At 43.2% G+C, this 16,025-nt stretch overlaps 1 protein-coding gene across 1 annotated transcript in view; it reads left to right on the forward strand.

The window, feature by feature from the left end:
- Positions 1–2,863: 2,863 nt before the first annotated feature.
- The window catches only part of Myo16 (myosin XVI), a 394,847-nt gene continuing 381,685 nt past the window's right edge, over positions 2,864–16,025 (forward strand). The window contains 1 exon segment of the mRNA XM_052751634.1: positions 2,864–3,433. Within this exon segment, the coding sequence (XP_052607594.1) occupies positions 3,406–3,433 (28 nt within the window). The 5' untranslated portion in view covers positions 2,864–3,405.

Raw genomic sequence — 16,025 nt, forward strand, 5'->3', positions numbered from 1 at the left:
CAGCTCATACACAGTTCATGTATAGTTCATGCACAGCTCATGTACAGTTCATCACAGTTCATGCATAGCTCATACACAGCTCATGTACAGCTCATACATAGCTCATATACAGCTCATGTACAGCTTATGTACAGCTCATACACAGCTCATGTACAGCTCCTACACAGCTCATGTACAGCTTATGTACAGCTCATGTACAGCTCATACACAGCTCATGAACAGCTCATACATAGCTCATACACAGTTCATACACAGCTCATGTACAGCTTATGTACAAATCATGTACAGCTCACACACAGATCATGCACAGCTCATGTACAGGTCATACACAACTCCTGCACAGCTCATACACAGCTCATGTACAGTTCATACAAGTTCATGCACAGCTGATACACAGTTCAGACACAGCTCATGCACAGTTCATGTACAGCTGATACACAGCTCATATACTGCTCATGCGCAGCTTATTGTAACATATGTATAGTACAGTTCTTGTATACAGCTCATACACATAAGGCAGAGTGAAGAATCTTCACAGTATGTGCATTCATCTCTATATCCTCAGAGTGGCTGTGCCTAGTGTCGCTCCTCTGCACAGTTCCGGTCCCATGTCCCCAGTCATGTTGTTTCTCATATATCACACAGTGCATGGCTTGATGGACATCTGCACTTCACCAATGAGCATCTCAAGGACAAGGGCATGCTTTGGTCAGAGTTCTGCCAGAGGTAGGGTTAAGTTATTCAAAAATAGATCACTAGGTCCCAGTCAATCATACTTTCATAACATCTTTTTGGACTCATGCTTTTCATTTTAAGGAATGATTCATGGTATCATCACAAGATACAGGCTGGTTGTGTACATTCAGAGGCATACAAGTTACAGAGGATAGAACTTCATGTATCGGGAGGAGCACGGGCAGCACACTGTCTATCTGTCATGGTGTTAAGAGGAGGAGAAACAGAGTAACTAGGTAACAGAAAGTTCCCTAAAGAGACCAGACACCACTCCAGTGAACATGCAATTGCTGTGCATATGGAGGCTTGCACTGATTTAAGAGGAAGGTGCCATGCTCTTCTTGATGGTCAGTAAAAGATGCATACAGTTGTCTGCCATCTTACTGGACCATTGCAAAGCACACGAAGAAGTTTCAAAAATAAGCTATACTATTTCTGTATATAAATGCTACATTTCAGACCTGTTTTAGACATGTTTTTATTCCTGATAATCACCCAACATGTTACAGGTCGTGATAGGGGCACTGTAATTATCAAATGGGTGAATAATGAAGGATCCACTTTAACAAAGGCAGAGAGTCTTCCTAATTCTTGGGAAAGTTAAAGTGTGGACAGGGTCATTTGATATATAGTAAAATATTTTTCCTCGTTAATTTTAGTAGTCACTTCATTGAACACCAAAAACCTAATCAACAGTTTTATTTGTCTTATCTCTATCCATATAATGGAGATTAGGTACCACACTTTCCAGCCACAAAGGGGGTGGAGTTCTGTCTCAATTGACACTCTGGAAAGTGGTAGAATCTGGTTTTGAACTTTTAAGGAAAACGTGACAGGGTGTGACTATGATGGTCAGAACACCGTCCCTTGAAGTGTATTCATGACCCTTCGCTGTACAGGTCTGGCTTTTATCATCTAATTTAATAAAGACAGACTCATTGAGTTCTATTCATAAGGGAACTCAAGATTTATGCTCCACCACAGAAAGGTGTGAACCTTTACCACATGCTTCATTTTTACATTCTCAATGCCTCCAAAAGCTGAGACAAATTATGACTCTGTGCTTTCAAAGAAAATTAGCATAAAAATACACCACCTTGCAGCCAGGTCTTTAATGTAGCTTTCAGGGTTCAGAGCTGGGTGAAAATGATGATTACTTCTCTCTGACAAAGTGTGTATGGCCTTCCAGCACCATAAACACTAGCCAGTGGAGGTGGAGCTTCCAGATGAGTACCAGCTCAATTTTTCCATGTCCTATGATGGAAGTGAGTGATATCTTCAGCATTAGGGTCTTAGCATCAGGTTTGGAGGATAACCAATACCACTGACAATAACCTGCACTGCTTGGAATCTATGGGAAACTGTTGGCCAATGACTCAAGAAGATACAACCCATTCCCAATGCTGGGGTCTTTATTTGGTAGTCTATGATGTCCAGCTGAGGTATTGTCCCACATATTATATGGTAACCAAACTTATACTGGGAGAGGAAAATCAGTTTCCTTTAATGGAATGACACCGGGTTTATCAGCCACACTCCAGGGCAGACCCCGTGCTCAGGAATGATTAGGAAATACAATGATTAGGAAAAACTGGCCTCCATACTTTTGTTTTAAAGAGAGACAGAACATGAAATTGAGTGGGTGGGAGGTTGGGGGAATGGGAAAGAGTATGATCAAAATATACTGTATGAAATTCTCAAAGAATAAATAAAAATATTGCTAAAAATAAAAGTACATTAACTTTAAAATGTAATCACTTAGACTTTCTCATTTGTAAGTGACTTATAGATGACTTTCTCTGGCTAACTAGCTATTAAAATATGATATTTATCTCCATTACAATAGAGCCTTGGAAACCATGTGTTCCCTTCTGATTGCAACCCAGGAAAACTTCATTTCCTGGCTTAGGTTGTGCAGTTTAATTCATTGCAGTCTGCAGAGGTAGCAAAATCCTAAATTTTAAAGCTGTGCAAATCAACAGCTTTCTGTGGGTAGTTTAAATTTTGCATTCTGCATAGATAACCAAAACGATGCCTTGTGAGCATGCTTCCTGGCTAGAGGCAGAGATCCAAGCACTCCCATCCTAAGGAGGGGCTATTTTGAGCTCCTGCTGTCCATTTCATATTCATACACAGCAACTGGTGGCAACTAAAATAATGAGCTTGGCCAGCAGCTAAAGAATCCTGTCCTATCGGGGGCAGCAGACGGGGAGCACCAGTAAGATTCAGGATGCCTGTGCAGCATCTCCCTCCTGCCCACTCATCAGCGTAGACTTCTGCATTTTGAAAGCTATTGAGAAGCCATTAGCAGGCAGGACCGGGAGGGAGCGCCGCACTGCAGCACACCTCCACACTAGCGGAAGGCTGTGGCCGCACGTGAGCACCAATTAGAGCGACCCTCCCCAGGACGGTGGCACTGGAGTGTGTCAATCAAGGGCGCTAGGGTAGCACGTGCAGCAGCGGCAGTGGCTGCTCTGGACTCCAGCTGCTGAATGAAAATGAGTTTGATGCTTTCTGCAAGATCATGGATGGGAGCCTCTGCTCAGTAATGCATTCTGAGGTGCCCTGTTACCTGAGCAGGGACCCTGAATTATGCATTGCCTGGGGACAACAGTCATAGCAGAAGAGAATGCTGGGACCCACGGCAGGGTTCATGCCTGAGAAGGGACAATGTCTCACTATCATTTTATCAAGTGCTGTAAGTAGACTCGCTGACTCCTGCGTGTATATATGTTTGTCTCTTAAAGTGTTATTTTAAACATATGCCAAAATTAAGGCAGGTGTTCTGGCGTGTGGCATCCAGATGGGTGACACACATTGGTAGCTGTGAAGGGTAGTTGACAGGCTGAGTTCCATTTTATTTCAGATTCTAAAATAATTCTCTCTTTATCTAAATGCCGTAGTGTGAAAAAAAAATCTTTAAAATGCTGCATTTTAAAAAGAGATGTGTCAGATACTGGAAACAGAGAGAGAAAAGAAATACATAAACAAAAGTTGCTGAAGGATTTCCACACTGTTAAGGTGTTTGGGTGATGTTTGTACAACTTACTTGGTGAATGTATGACTGAAGTCATTTAGTATTTTACCTCCCTCTCCAGCTGTGCTGCTGCTGTGGTATTCAGGGCTTTCCTTCTCAGCCTGTCTGGGGGTAATCCTTGGCTGGGAACTTTTGTCCTTGTGCCATTCACCTTGCAGAGACTGCACCCAAGCTCTGCACGGATGCTCATGTGGTACAGAGCAGTCAGCCGGCAGCTCTCCTTAAGGCTTTAACATTGGAATTCCAGCAGGGTGCTCTGAGCTAGACGCTATTTGCTCCTAAACCTTCTCCTGATAGTGACAAGGACTTAGAGGACATATTTAGAGCACACCCACTCGTGGAGTAGAATTCTTTTCTCTATTAGCACTTCTGAAAACTTCTGCACATTCATATCATGACCTTTAAGTGACAGGTGACATTGCCGGAGGACAGATATCTAGTAAGATTATGGGTTTGCAGACAAGGACATACCAATGTTGATTAAGCACCTTGATGAAGGAATGTGGTTTCAGTGGATCTTGGGTTTTGTTTTAAAAGAGACTGAAATGCATGTTTGAGGAGGAAACAGATGTCTTGCTCTAGTTGTTGTTGGCTAATAGACAAGAGGGTGATAGCCCCATGATGATTAAAATAAATATCCTCGCTCAGAAGCCTTGCTGCCAGAACCAAGAAAGAATGTACTGATCAGCCTGGACATTTGGAAACTCACTTTAACTGATAAGAATTGGGACACTGCGGCTTCTTTGAGAGGCACGGAGTAGTCGTTGGTTTAACCCTTTAAGTCTCAAAGTGACTGACCTGGTGACACACATTGTGCAATGCCCCTGCCTGGTTCTGCAACACCCGCTTAGGCTTACGTTTCACTGCAGTGACAGGCATGTTCCTGTCTGGCCTCCGGGAAGGGAATTCCCAAAACCCTCCGCATCATTTCACCAGGGAGTCCGGGCTCATTCCAGAAGACGAGCTCACCTGGTGGAATGTAGCAGGGTGGGGGTGGGGGACTTGGGGGGGCAGAAGCACCGTGGGATGGAATAGTGAGGACTTGGGGGAGGGGGAGGGATCGGGTGGTGGCCAGACATTACATGAGGCTGCCCTCCCCTGCCTCATTTTACCTTTTTTAAGTGTATGATATGGCTAGAATTTCAGAATTTGGAAGAGGCAGTGGCATAAACCTAATGGAATGCTTTAGGCAAGTCTTACTATTGGCCACCATAAGAGATAAAAGCAGACTTAATGAATCTAATTAATGAATAATGTTCATTAATGAAAATGTTTCAAATGCTTGGGGAAAGCATTCCTGATGAATTTACCAAAGTAATTAAGAAGTACTTACTTACAAGTCACCTATTTCCCAAGCTATTAGCTACAAAGTAGGATTGCCCTCAAGTGCCAGCCTCCACTGTGGACTGTAGAAGCTGGGTTTTACTGTGGCTGAAGCAGCCAGTGACTGTTTCTTATCATAGAATTGTGGGTCTTTTTTTTTTCTTTAAGGATCTCTTGAGTGCAGGAGTTTAACTTATTTTATGTACATTGGTGTTTTGCCTGTAGGCATGTCTGTGGGGGCATCAGATCCCCTCAAACTGGAGTTACAGACAGTTGTGAGCTGACATGTGGTTGCTGGGAATTGAACTCGGGTCATCTGGAAGAGCAGTCAGTGCTCTTAACCGCTGAGCCATCTCTCCAGCCCAGAACTGTGGGTCTTAGTGACATCTCAAGAAATGACTAGAATAAGGAGAACAGTGAGGAGGCTTTATTGATAAAGGTCACAGTTCATAGTGTTGAAGTTACACCTGACACCTTCAATGTTCCCAGTTCCTGTTGCTTTGTCCATTATTGTGACCTGGTGCTCAGGCAGCATGCACTGGGTCTCACTCTCCATCTACACTCACTCTTTCCCCTACATGACCTCCTGTGTGACTTCCTCCGCATTCTGTCCCTGCTTTTATCACCCTACTGTGTTCACCTTCAAAGCCAAGCAGTCATGCCGGAAGTGAGCAGATTCCTGGGCAGAAGTGAGAACTTTCGCTTGCCTTACGTCAGTATCTCATGTGGGCCCCATGGGGCAGAGGATGCCGTTGTGCAGAGTGTGGGGTGACCAATAATTCATGTTCAGGGAGACCCCCTCAGCCACCCAGGGGAGTACTCATTTCATGGTAAGCCATGCACTCTGAAAGGTCTCACCTCAGTCTGAAGGTGGGTGACCTGCTATTTTTAGAAACTATTCTTTCCTTTCAGTGCTGCAAATAGTGGGGCTGGAGAGAGAGCTCAGTGTTTATCACTCTTGCAGAGGACCGTATGTGATTCTCGGCCCCTCCATGGAGAGACTTACAACTGCCTGTAACTCTACCTCCTGGGGATCTGATGCCCTCTTCTGGCCTCTGCAGGCACCTGCACTCACTTGCACATACCCACTCATAGACATACACACAAACAATTGAAAGTAAAGTAAGTCTTAAGAAAACAAAACAACACTGTCAGCAGTGGATATGTTTTTACCATCAGAGAGAGAAAACTCTGAAGCAGAGTAAGCAGAAGTTCAGGGAGGCAAATAGTTTCAGATCTTTTCTCTGCCTTTGTCCTTCTCTTTGGCACAAGAATGGGTCTCACTTTGCAAACCTGATCTAGCTTATATAGTAATGTTTAAAACTAGAATAATTTCATTGTGGAGGCAGCGTTAGCAGGAAAGTTCCAGATGACCTCTAGGAGAAATGCTGATATTGAGGGCACCTCTGGTCAGAGCAGTGCTTCAGATAGATCTGTGTTGAGAGTCCATCCTGTGCTAAGCCTGGGGTTGGGAGGTCAGAGTGGTCATGGCACTTGGTCACATGACTAGATTCAGGTGTCAGCAGGAAGGTGAACTGGATCTGGGAGACAATGGTCCCCAGATTTACTGCAGCATGAGCAGCTAGCTAGACATCTGCTTTCTCCTTAACCAATGGGAGCAGAAGCATCCTATCTTCCTTGTGTGCTTTTCCTGCTTTGCATCTGGGTCCAAGCCTGCCAGTCACTCCTTGGCCTGTTTCTCTCCTGTTCAGTCCTTCTCTGAGCATGTGGATTCAAGGAAGTACCTTCTTCAATAGGAGGATGTTGTAGAGGATTATTTTGAGGTGTGTTACATTTGTTTATGCTGTGGAACATTAGCTTAATGATGCAAAGACATTTTATATTCTTTTATGTTGCATTTGTTTAACTCTGTGAAGCTGTGTTACTTTGCCTGTCTAAAACACCTGATGGTCTGCGAAAGAGCTGAACAGCCAATAGTGAGGCAGGAGAGAGGATAGGTGGGGCTGGTGGGCCGAGAGAATAAAAGAGGAGGAGAAATGTGGGAGAGAAAGAAGAAGGAGCAAGAGAACAAGGAGAGGAGGATGCTGGGGGCCAGCCACCCAGCCACCCAGCCACCTAGCCAGCCACAGATTTACAGAAATAAGAGAAAGGTAAAAGGCCAGAGGCAAAAGGTAGATGGATAAATTAAAGTTAAGAAAAGCTGGCAAGAAACAAGCCAAGCCAAGGCTGAGCATTTATAAGGAATAATAAGCCTCTGTATGTTTTATTTGGGAGTTGGGTGGCGGACCCCCCCAAAGCAGCAGAACAAACAACAACAGGAGAAAGGTTAAAGCTGTCCAATGTGAATGTCTCCAGGCCACTGATTCACTGCAGCAGCCAGGCCCTAGCTGAAATTGCTACTGTCCGTGTAGAACAAGGTGACTCTTCCACCTTCTGGCCCCTCTTTCTCACAAAGGACCCTCTACCAAGAGACTCCCCTGCTCCTCTCCCCACTGTGCATTCTGCTCACTGTCCAGGAACCTCTGGGCAGTGATGCACCTGTTCTTTGCCTCACAGAGCCCTGGCCTGGTTGTCTTTACTGGCCCCTAACCCGTTCCCCAGACCACACCTAAGGTCAGTAACTGAAGCCACTCAGCTCTTCCCCCATCCCCCTCTGCTTCACCTAAGTGACAAATGACTAACATTAAGTGTGACTTCCCCACCTGTCAGTCCTGAGAAACGGCAGTGGGGGTGGGGTGATCAGTAAAGGACAGAAGAGTGAGCACAGACTGGTTGCGTTTTAGCATTGAGACTGCACATCTGCACCATGCTGGTGGGCACTGGCACCACAGCCTTGTCAGCTTTTCCCAGCAGGCACACGGTTGCTGCCTGGATACCCTCATCTGCCTTCAGTCTGCACTGTGAGAACAGCCACAGTTAAATCTCCAAAGGGGCACATGTGTGGACATCTTTTTGAGGACTTCTCCACCGTGATAATGAATTTTCTCCCTAGGAACCTAAGCTGGTGTGCACTGGAGTCCCCTGTCCCTTTGAAGGCCTCTCACCTGCTTCCGCTATCCATGTCTCCTGTGACATCAGATTCCTCAAGAGTAAACAGGAGCCCTGGTCTACCCATCTTTTCAAGCCCACCTAGTTTCCTTAATGGTTATAACATGGGGTATCCGACCCTCACCCCCTTTTTACTGTCCCAGGGGCTCCTTCTGCTGTGGTCTTCAGACTCTCTGAATCCGTGTTAGAGAAGCTCAGCACACAGTAGACGCTCTACCCTCATATCAGTTGATTTCTAACTTGACACCGACCTTCCCTTGTTCATCTTCAGCTTTCAAGGCTTTCTCCTTGATGATAACTGGGAGCCACCATGTGGTGCTGGGAATAGAACCAGGGTCCTCTGGAAGAGCAGCCAGTGCTCTTAACCGCCCAACAATCTCTCTAGCCCTGACCTCTTCTCTTTTTGTCTATCTGTAATGATGACCAAACTCTAACTCTGTTTACTCTCATGGGTTTGGGGTTTCTTTATGTCTTGTGGTGTATTTCCTAAAGTCTAATGATGAGTCTTCTACATCTTTTTGGAAAACCTTTATTTTTAGAGTTAAAATATTTTATAAAATTAAGATGCATATTTAATAGGAAGCTAGGTTTATCATTAATTGCACTTTTCTCTCTTCACTGACAATACACTACCTTTGAAATCCCTATTTTTATCCCATTTTAAATGGAATACCTAAGTGTCTTTATATCTTGTTTATGGTTGGTCACTCACCAGAGCTCACTGGCTTGATAATAAATTTTGATATTTGAAAAGCCAAATCCTCACTGTGAGGTCTCTTCACTTTCTTTGATACTTTGAAGTACTTACTTTACATTGAGTATTAAGAAAAAATTTTCTAACACAAAGAACACTCTATATTTTTGCTTTGCTTTCCATTTTTTTGTGTGTGTATGTGTGTGTGTGTGTGTGTGTGTGTGTGTGTGTGTGCTTTTTGGTTTTAGGTTTGTGTTTGTTTACTTTTTTTAAGATTGAGAAAGAATCTGAAGTTCCATGGGTAGAGAGGGCAGGATTTGGAGTGAGTTGGAAGAGGGGAAATTTTTTAATCAAAATATAGTGTATAAATTTTTTAAATAGTAAAAATAATTATAAGTAGGCTCAAAGCAGAAATAAATAAGAAGTCATGCTTTATAAACTATATCCTGCAGTTTAAATTAAAATAAACCCCAGAGTAAGTTCTCTATCTGTAGCGCTCACATCTTGCCCAATGAGTTTGAACGCAGAGCTCGGCTATTCGAAACTGATGCTCATCTTTCCACAAGTAAATCTATAATTATTTAGCATTGTTGATTTATCAGCAATACAGGATGGAAAATTATTAAAGTACATGGTGTTCTTATAATAGAGAAAAATCCGAATAGCACACCACAGTTAAGAGAAAGACAGCAGTCACTGACCATGCTGCTGCAGGGAAGTCATCGGGCTCAGAGAGCCATAGTTACGTCCACACAGAAAACGGCATGTGTCTTACTGTTTTACATGCTTGTGTGTAGGTGTGGGGGATGAGTGAGGGTGTGTACATCCCTCTCAGGTCATGAGGAAGCAGAGTTGAAGAAGATATATGCAGTGACAACGTTTTGTTTGTGCGCGTCTACTCTTCAGTCTCCATGCACAGGACTTTTACGTAGACTTTCAAGAATGTCACAGGCGGTTTGTGTTCCATGGTTCTGACCATATGGCTCTGTGTACTGCTATGTTGACACTGCATTATTAAAGCTGGCCATTGTATCTGGAGGGATCCACACCTACAGCCTCACTTGACATCTGCTGTTACAATGTGATATGTTCCCCTCTCTGGGTCTCTCTATCTTGCTGTCTCTCCTCTCTCTCTCCCTCTCTTCCTCTTACTGTTTGTTGAATGAAAAGTGTCTCTTCTTTCAATGGCCTCTCACACTCAGAATTACTTTAAGGACATAAGCACAACATTCTCTCTTAACTGAGCTGTATGCATTTCATTTTCTCATGTTTCCTTCATTCTGTCTTCCATTCTTGACTCATTAATTCAAGAAATATCTACTGAGATTTCTACTATTTTCTAAGCATGGGAATACAGCTAAGCACACAAAATCTGGCTAATGACCCTGCTCCCTTGAAAGATTCAGGTCAGTGAGGTAAAGAATAAATAAGTAGTAAAAACTGTTGTTATAAAATAATTTATGGAAATTGCCAGTGACCTGAGCCTAGAATTGGGGTACAAAGATAATTTAAAAAGGCCATAAGGAAATTCTCATAAGTGGATTTTCTTTTTCTCATATTACAACATATAAAATTGTATGAATAAAGAATTTTGTTCTTACATTTCAGGAATGTTTTTAAAATTCTCACTTATCATTTAAATGATGTCCAAATTATTTAGTATTATGTTGTTCGATCTCTACATGTTTGAGTATGTCCTATAGGGTTTCTATTACTGATGTAACTTTATTGCATTGTGATTCTATTAGATACATTAGAGACATTATTTCATTCTTTTTATATATTTAGGTATTTCTGTATGGCCTACAACATGATTTTAAAGACAATTTCATAGAGCACTGAGAAAAATGTGTCTGCAGCAGCAGTTGATAGAATGTCCTGTAGGCATGTGTTCAAACCATCTGATCTATGATCAGAGGCATGAACTCCAAAGTGTCTGTCTTAGGTAGGATTTCTATTGCTTTGAAGTGGCACCATGACCACGGCAACTCTTATAAGAAAAACTTTTAATTGAGGCTGGCTTGCAGTTCCAGAGGTTTAGTCCATTATCATCATGGTGGGGAGCATGGCAGCGTGCAGACAGATGTGGTGCTGACTATATCTTGGCTTGCAGGCAACAGGAAGTTGACTGACACACTGGTCAGTATCCTGAGCACAGGAAGCCTCAAAGCCTGCCCCCACCCCATGATGACTCACTTCCTCTAACAAGACCATACCCACTGCAACAAAGCCACACCTCCTAATAGTGCCACTTCCTATGAGATTATGGGGGCCAATTATGTTCAAGCTACCACAGTGTCCCTGTTAGATTTTTTTTTAAATCTGGATAATCCAAATACTGCTGATGAGCATAGAGTGCTAAAGTGACCCATTACTGTTGTATTTAGACCTGTCTGTCCATTGTGTCTAGTAGCGTTGGTCTTATGAAACTCTGTTCATCATCACAATTAATAACACACGTCTATTGTAGCTTCATGACCTATGGTTCACTTCATTAATATGTGAGACTCATCTTTATCCTTCTGACTAGTTTCAGTGTGATGTGTGTTTAGTCCCATGTGAGTATAACTACTCCTGCTTACTCTCAGACTCCATTTAGTTATAATATGTCACCTTCCACCATTTCACTTTTGGTCTCTATGTGCCTGTATCAGGATGGTGAGTTTCTTGCAGCCGCAAATAATTGGGCTTTGTTTTTTTTTTTTAATCCATTCAACCAGTCCACTTCTTTTAATTGGTGAGATGGGGCTGTTTACGTTTGATGTTTTGCAGTGGTTTAAATGAGGTATGTTTGCATGTGTGGTGGGTTGTTTTTTTTTTTTTTTTTTACGAATGCTGTTTATTGAAGGAGGGTGTGGTTTTGTGATCGTTTAAATGAGATGCCTGTCCCCATAGTCTCAGACATTTGGATATTTGGTCTCAGTTGATGGTACTGTCTGTGTGTTGCCTTACTGGAGATAATGTGTCACTGGAGGTGGGTTTTGAGGTTTCAAAAGCCACACACCAGCGATTCCCAGTTCACCCTCTTTGCTTCATGCTTGAAGTTTTAAGATGTGAGCTCTCAGATTGCTGCTCCAGCCACCGTACCTATCTGCTCCCTGCCCTGGCGGTGATAGACTTCTATCCCCCTGGAACTGTAACCCAAAATAAAGCCTTTCTTCTCTGTAAGTTGTCTTAGTCACGGTGTTTAATCACAGCAACCTAAAAGTGACTAATGCAGGCTTATTTTTGCAGGTGGGTACTAATTTCTCTGAGAGGTCTGCTGGATTAGTTGGTCAAATGTCTGATTCTCAGCTTTCTTTTCTTTCTTTCTTTCTTTCTTTCTTTCTTTCTTTCTTTCTTTCTTTCTTTCTTTCTTTTTGGTGTTCTTTTGATAGGTTTTGAGCCTTCCTGAGTTCACATTTGTGTATGTCTTTCTTATTTTACATATGTAAAAATGTGTCCTTTACATCTCCTCTACAGTGTTGTGTTAATCATCATAGATTTCTTTAGTTTACATTTATCCTGATGAATTTCTTCGTATCTATTCTCCAATTTAAAGGATAGTCTGGATGGATTTATTCATTTTGTTTAACAGATATTTTGTTTCAGGGTCTGAATATCAGCCCATCATTTCCTATCCTTTAGAGTTTTTGCTGAGATGCCTGCTGTTGTTCTGATGGTTCCCATTATAAGTAACTCATGCGTTTCTCTTGAAATATTCAGTTACTTTGTTATGTACTTCTAGCATTTTAATTATAATATAACACAGAGAAGGTTCTTTCCTGGTCATGTCTGTTGGGTTCTTAAATTCTCCTATACTGAGATGTTTGTGTCCCCCCCCCCCCATGTAAGGAAATATCTGCAGTAAGTTATAGAACAGTTTTCTATGCCTTTATGCTACATCTTGGTTTCTTCTTCTATATCAGTTTCATAGATTTGGCCTTTTAGCTATGAGTCATAACTGTCTTATTACATTTTCCTTATTACTCTGAAAGTAATAATACCTTAACTGTGTCTTTGATACCTGAGAATTTTTCCCCATTTGGTCTGCTCTATTGGCAATGCTTTGGTTGAGTTTTTTCATTTGATCGAATTGATTCATTCCAAGGATTTCCATTTGTTTCATTTGTTAGCATCTCTATTTACTGAATGTCTCTTCTAGATTGTTAACTTTCTCCTCTAAGTCTTGAGTGACTTATTTATTTTATTAATGTGCTATAGGAAGTGACAAAATGGAGTGAGGGAGTCAGAAACATGAGCTCTCAGGGACAGGCTGCAGAGCCAGCAGACCAACTGCCGGGAGGCTGCCATCAGCATGTTCTAAACATTAACTGAGAGAGTCTCACCTCCAGGACTTAACGGGTTTTTTTGAACATTGTAATTATTTCCAAAGTGATAGATGACTAAATACTTTTTATTTCCGTGTTTTTATCTACTCAAGCTTGTGGTGATGTTGTGTCCCCCAATATATTGTGCACCCTAATAAACTTATCTGGGGTCAGAGAACAGAACAGCCACTAGACATACAAAGAGGCCAGAAAATGGTGGCACACATTCAGGAGGCAGAGATCCATCCAGATCTCTCTGAGTTCAAAGCCACTGGAAACAGCCAGGCATGGTGACACACGCCTTTAATCCCAGGAAGTGATGGCAGGAAGTAGAAAGGTATATAAGGCCTGAGGACCTGGAACTTTAGCCTTTTAAGCTTTTAGCTTTTTAGCAGCAGTTCAGCGGAGATCAATTTGGATGAGGACACAGAGGCTTCCAGTTTGAGAAAACAGGATTGGCTGAGAAGTTATTGAGGGGAGGTTGGATGTGGCTTGTTCTGTCTCTCTGATCTTCCAGCACTCACCCCAATACCTGGCTCCAGGTTTGTTTTTATTAATAAGACCTATTAAGATTCGTGCTACACAAGCTGACTACACACACACACACACACACACACACACACACACACACACACACGTGCTCACTTTACCCCCAGTATTCTTTTCTAAAAAGTCACTTCTTCAAGTTTTCTGTCACCTAGTTACTGTGCGCCCGTCTCCACACCACGGCTGTACCGAAACATTGAGCTCTTGTTCTCTTTATTTATGTCTAATCACCTCCCTAGTAGCCTAACACCCTGGTCCCCCTGCCTCCGAATGCAGCATGATTCCTCTGCTCCTGCAGACTGCTGGCTCAGTCTTTCCTCTCACAGGTGGTGTTTCTCAGTGTTGTAGCCTCTCCCCTGTACAAGCTACCAGGCTATGCACTAAATTTATATGTATATATGGATTTTCATTCCTCAAGGAATTCGCTGTCTAGGAGTGATGACATGTAGCCACATGTAGGCTTTTGCAGAAAACAGTTGTAGATTCAGTGGATGTTGAAAGGGCACATACAAATGCCATGCCTTCCTATGAGGAGCTGCTATTCACAGGGAAGGCACCAGTTCTGCCATAAGGAAAGAGAGCTGGAGACAAGACAGTCTCCTGGGAGTGAGTGAGAAGGCATACAAGGTTGAGTAGATTTTCAGTGAAGTTTCTGAATGAGAAACTGGTGAGAGCAGACGCCATGTAGGAAGCTGTGAACACTTGAGCATTCAAGGAATGAGCAGAGATAACTCCACGTGCTGTTCAGGCATGGGGCGGCGGCAGGGGTGGGGGTGGGGTGGTGCTTGTGGGGAACGGGAGCAGTGTATGCACACAAGCAAGAGCTGGGCCAAGGTGCTGAGGTTCATGTTGCTCTTTGTGTGATTCTGTAAGATCTCTCATTCCCGAGTGTGGTGTCAGACCTGTCCTGCTAGTCCTGGAGAGTTGGAATGGAAGGAAGGGCTGTGAGAAGGAGAAGGCGGGAAGCTGCCCTGGTGGTAGCTGCAATCAAGATGGCAGTTTTGGGATGTTACGGCCATGTATGACGAAAGCAGTGGTTTCCCAATTGGGTTGACTGAATTTAGTGTCCCGATATAATCAGAAGTTCTGCTCTTTTGTTCTTCCTACTGTTCTCTTGAGGTGAGTTATTCGTCTCCCAAATCTCTGTGGATGAATTCCAGGAAATGCCTGAAGTTGTGCCATTTGGTCCCAGCAGGACCTTCAACACATCAGATTCAGAAGTCTGAAATGTCCCAGCTGAAGCTTTGTCTCCCTCCGTCCATAAAGTCTCAGTCAGGAAAGGTTGGGAAACATGCAGCTAAGTGAGGACTCTTCCTGATCACAGCAGGAGCTTTGAGATTACCCAGACCATAAGAATGGAAGTTGCACAAAGGAGACGGCTCAGCATGGAAAGGAACTTGCTGCATAAGCCTGTCAGCTTAAATTGCATCCCTCGAACCCATAATGGTTCCAAAAGTTGTTCTCTGACCTCTTCATGTATTCAGTGGCACACATGCTCATACTCTCTCTTACACACACACACACACACACACACACACACACACACACGTATAAAATAATAATACTGATGATAGCAATAATAATAAGAACAAGAAGAAACAGAATTATCAAAGATCTGTGTAGGGAGATCACTTTTGAAAAACAACTAGAAGAGAAGAGCAGCTGAGTACAGGAAGCTGCCCAAGTGGGTCCTGTGGTAACTAGCACACTCAAGAAGGAAGAAAAGTAGATGAATCTGAAAGAGAATTGGAACCAACAAGATGAGGTCTTGGAGCAGGTTGAGAAGTTGTGGAGGCTGAAAGAAAGGAAATTGTAATAGGCAACTGTGTGTGGCAGTATTTGTAAGCTTCAGCTGGGAGCATGGTGAAGACTCAGGCTCAGCACAGGCTGATGGAGTTTGAGGAGAGCTGCCTAGAGTCATTGTGCAGAGTGTGACACACACAGCATTGCACTAAACTGAAACTCAAAGGGGGATGTCTGTGACAGAGAGGTGGGTGTCATCAGCATGCTGTTGACAACTGAGATGAGGAAGGGGAAGAAATCAACAGCCAGACAAGAGATGGTTCCAGTCGGGGACGCCAGGAAGACAGTCGGGAAGAACTATCCTCAAAGGAGTTGAGATGTCTTCCATCAAGAACATAGGAGAAACAGTGCCAAGGAGTGTGTGCAGAGGTGACGGGGTTATGCATGAGGAGCATGCTTGGGAACATTCCACAAGGACCAAGTTCATGGCTTACACATGCAAAGGAGCCAACAGGAAAAGGGGAGGTCAGGTTAAAATGCAGTGACTTCAGCCATCGCGGGGGACAGAATGAGTCTATGGAACACATGTCCACCTGACCACTAAGTGGTCACACAGGGAGTCATTGGA

This window comes from Peromyscus californicus, unplaced genomic scaffold (assembly GCF_007827085.1).
Source record: "Peromyscus californicus insignis strain IS unplaced genomic scaffold, ASM782708v3 Scaffold_23__1_contigs__length_62951481, whole genome shotgun sequence".
Taxonomy (NCBI): Eukaryota; Metazoa; Chordata; class Mammalia; order Rodentia; family Cricetidae; genus Peromyscus; species Peromyscus californicus.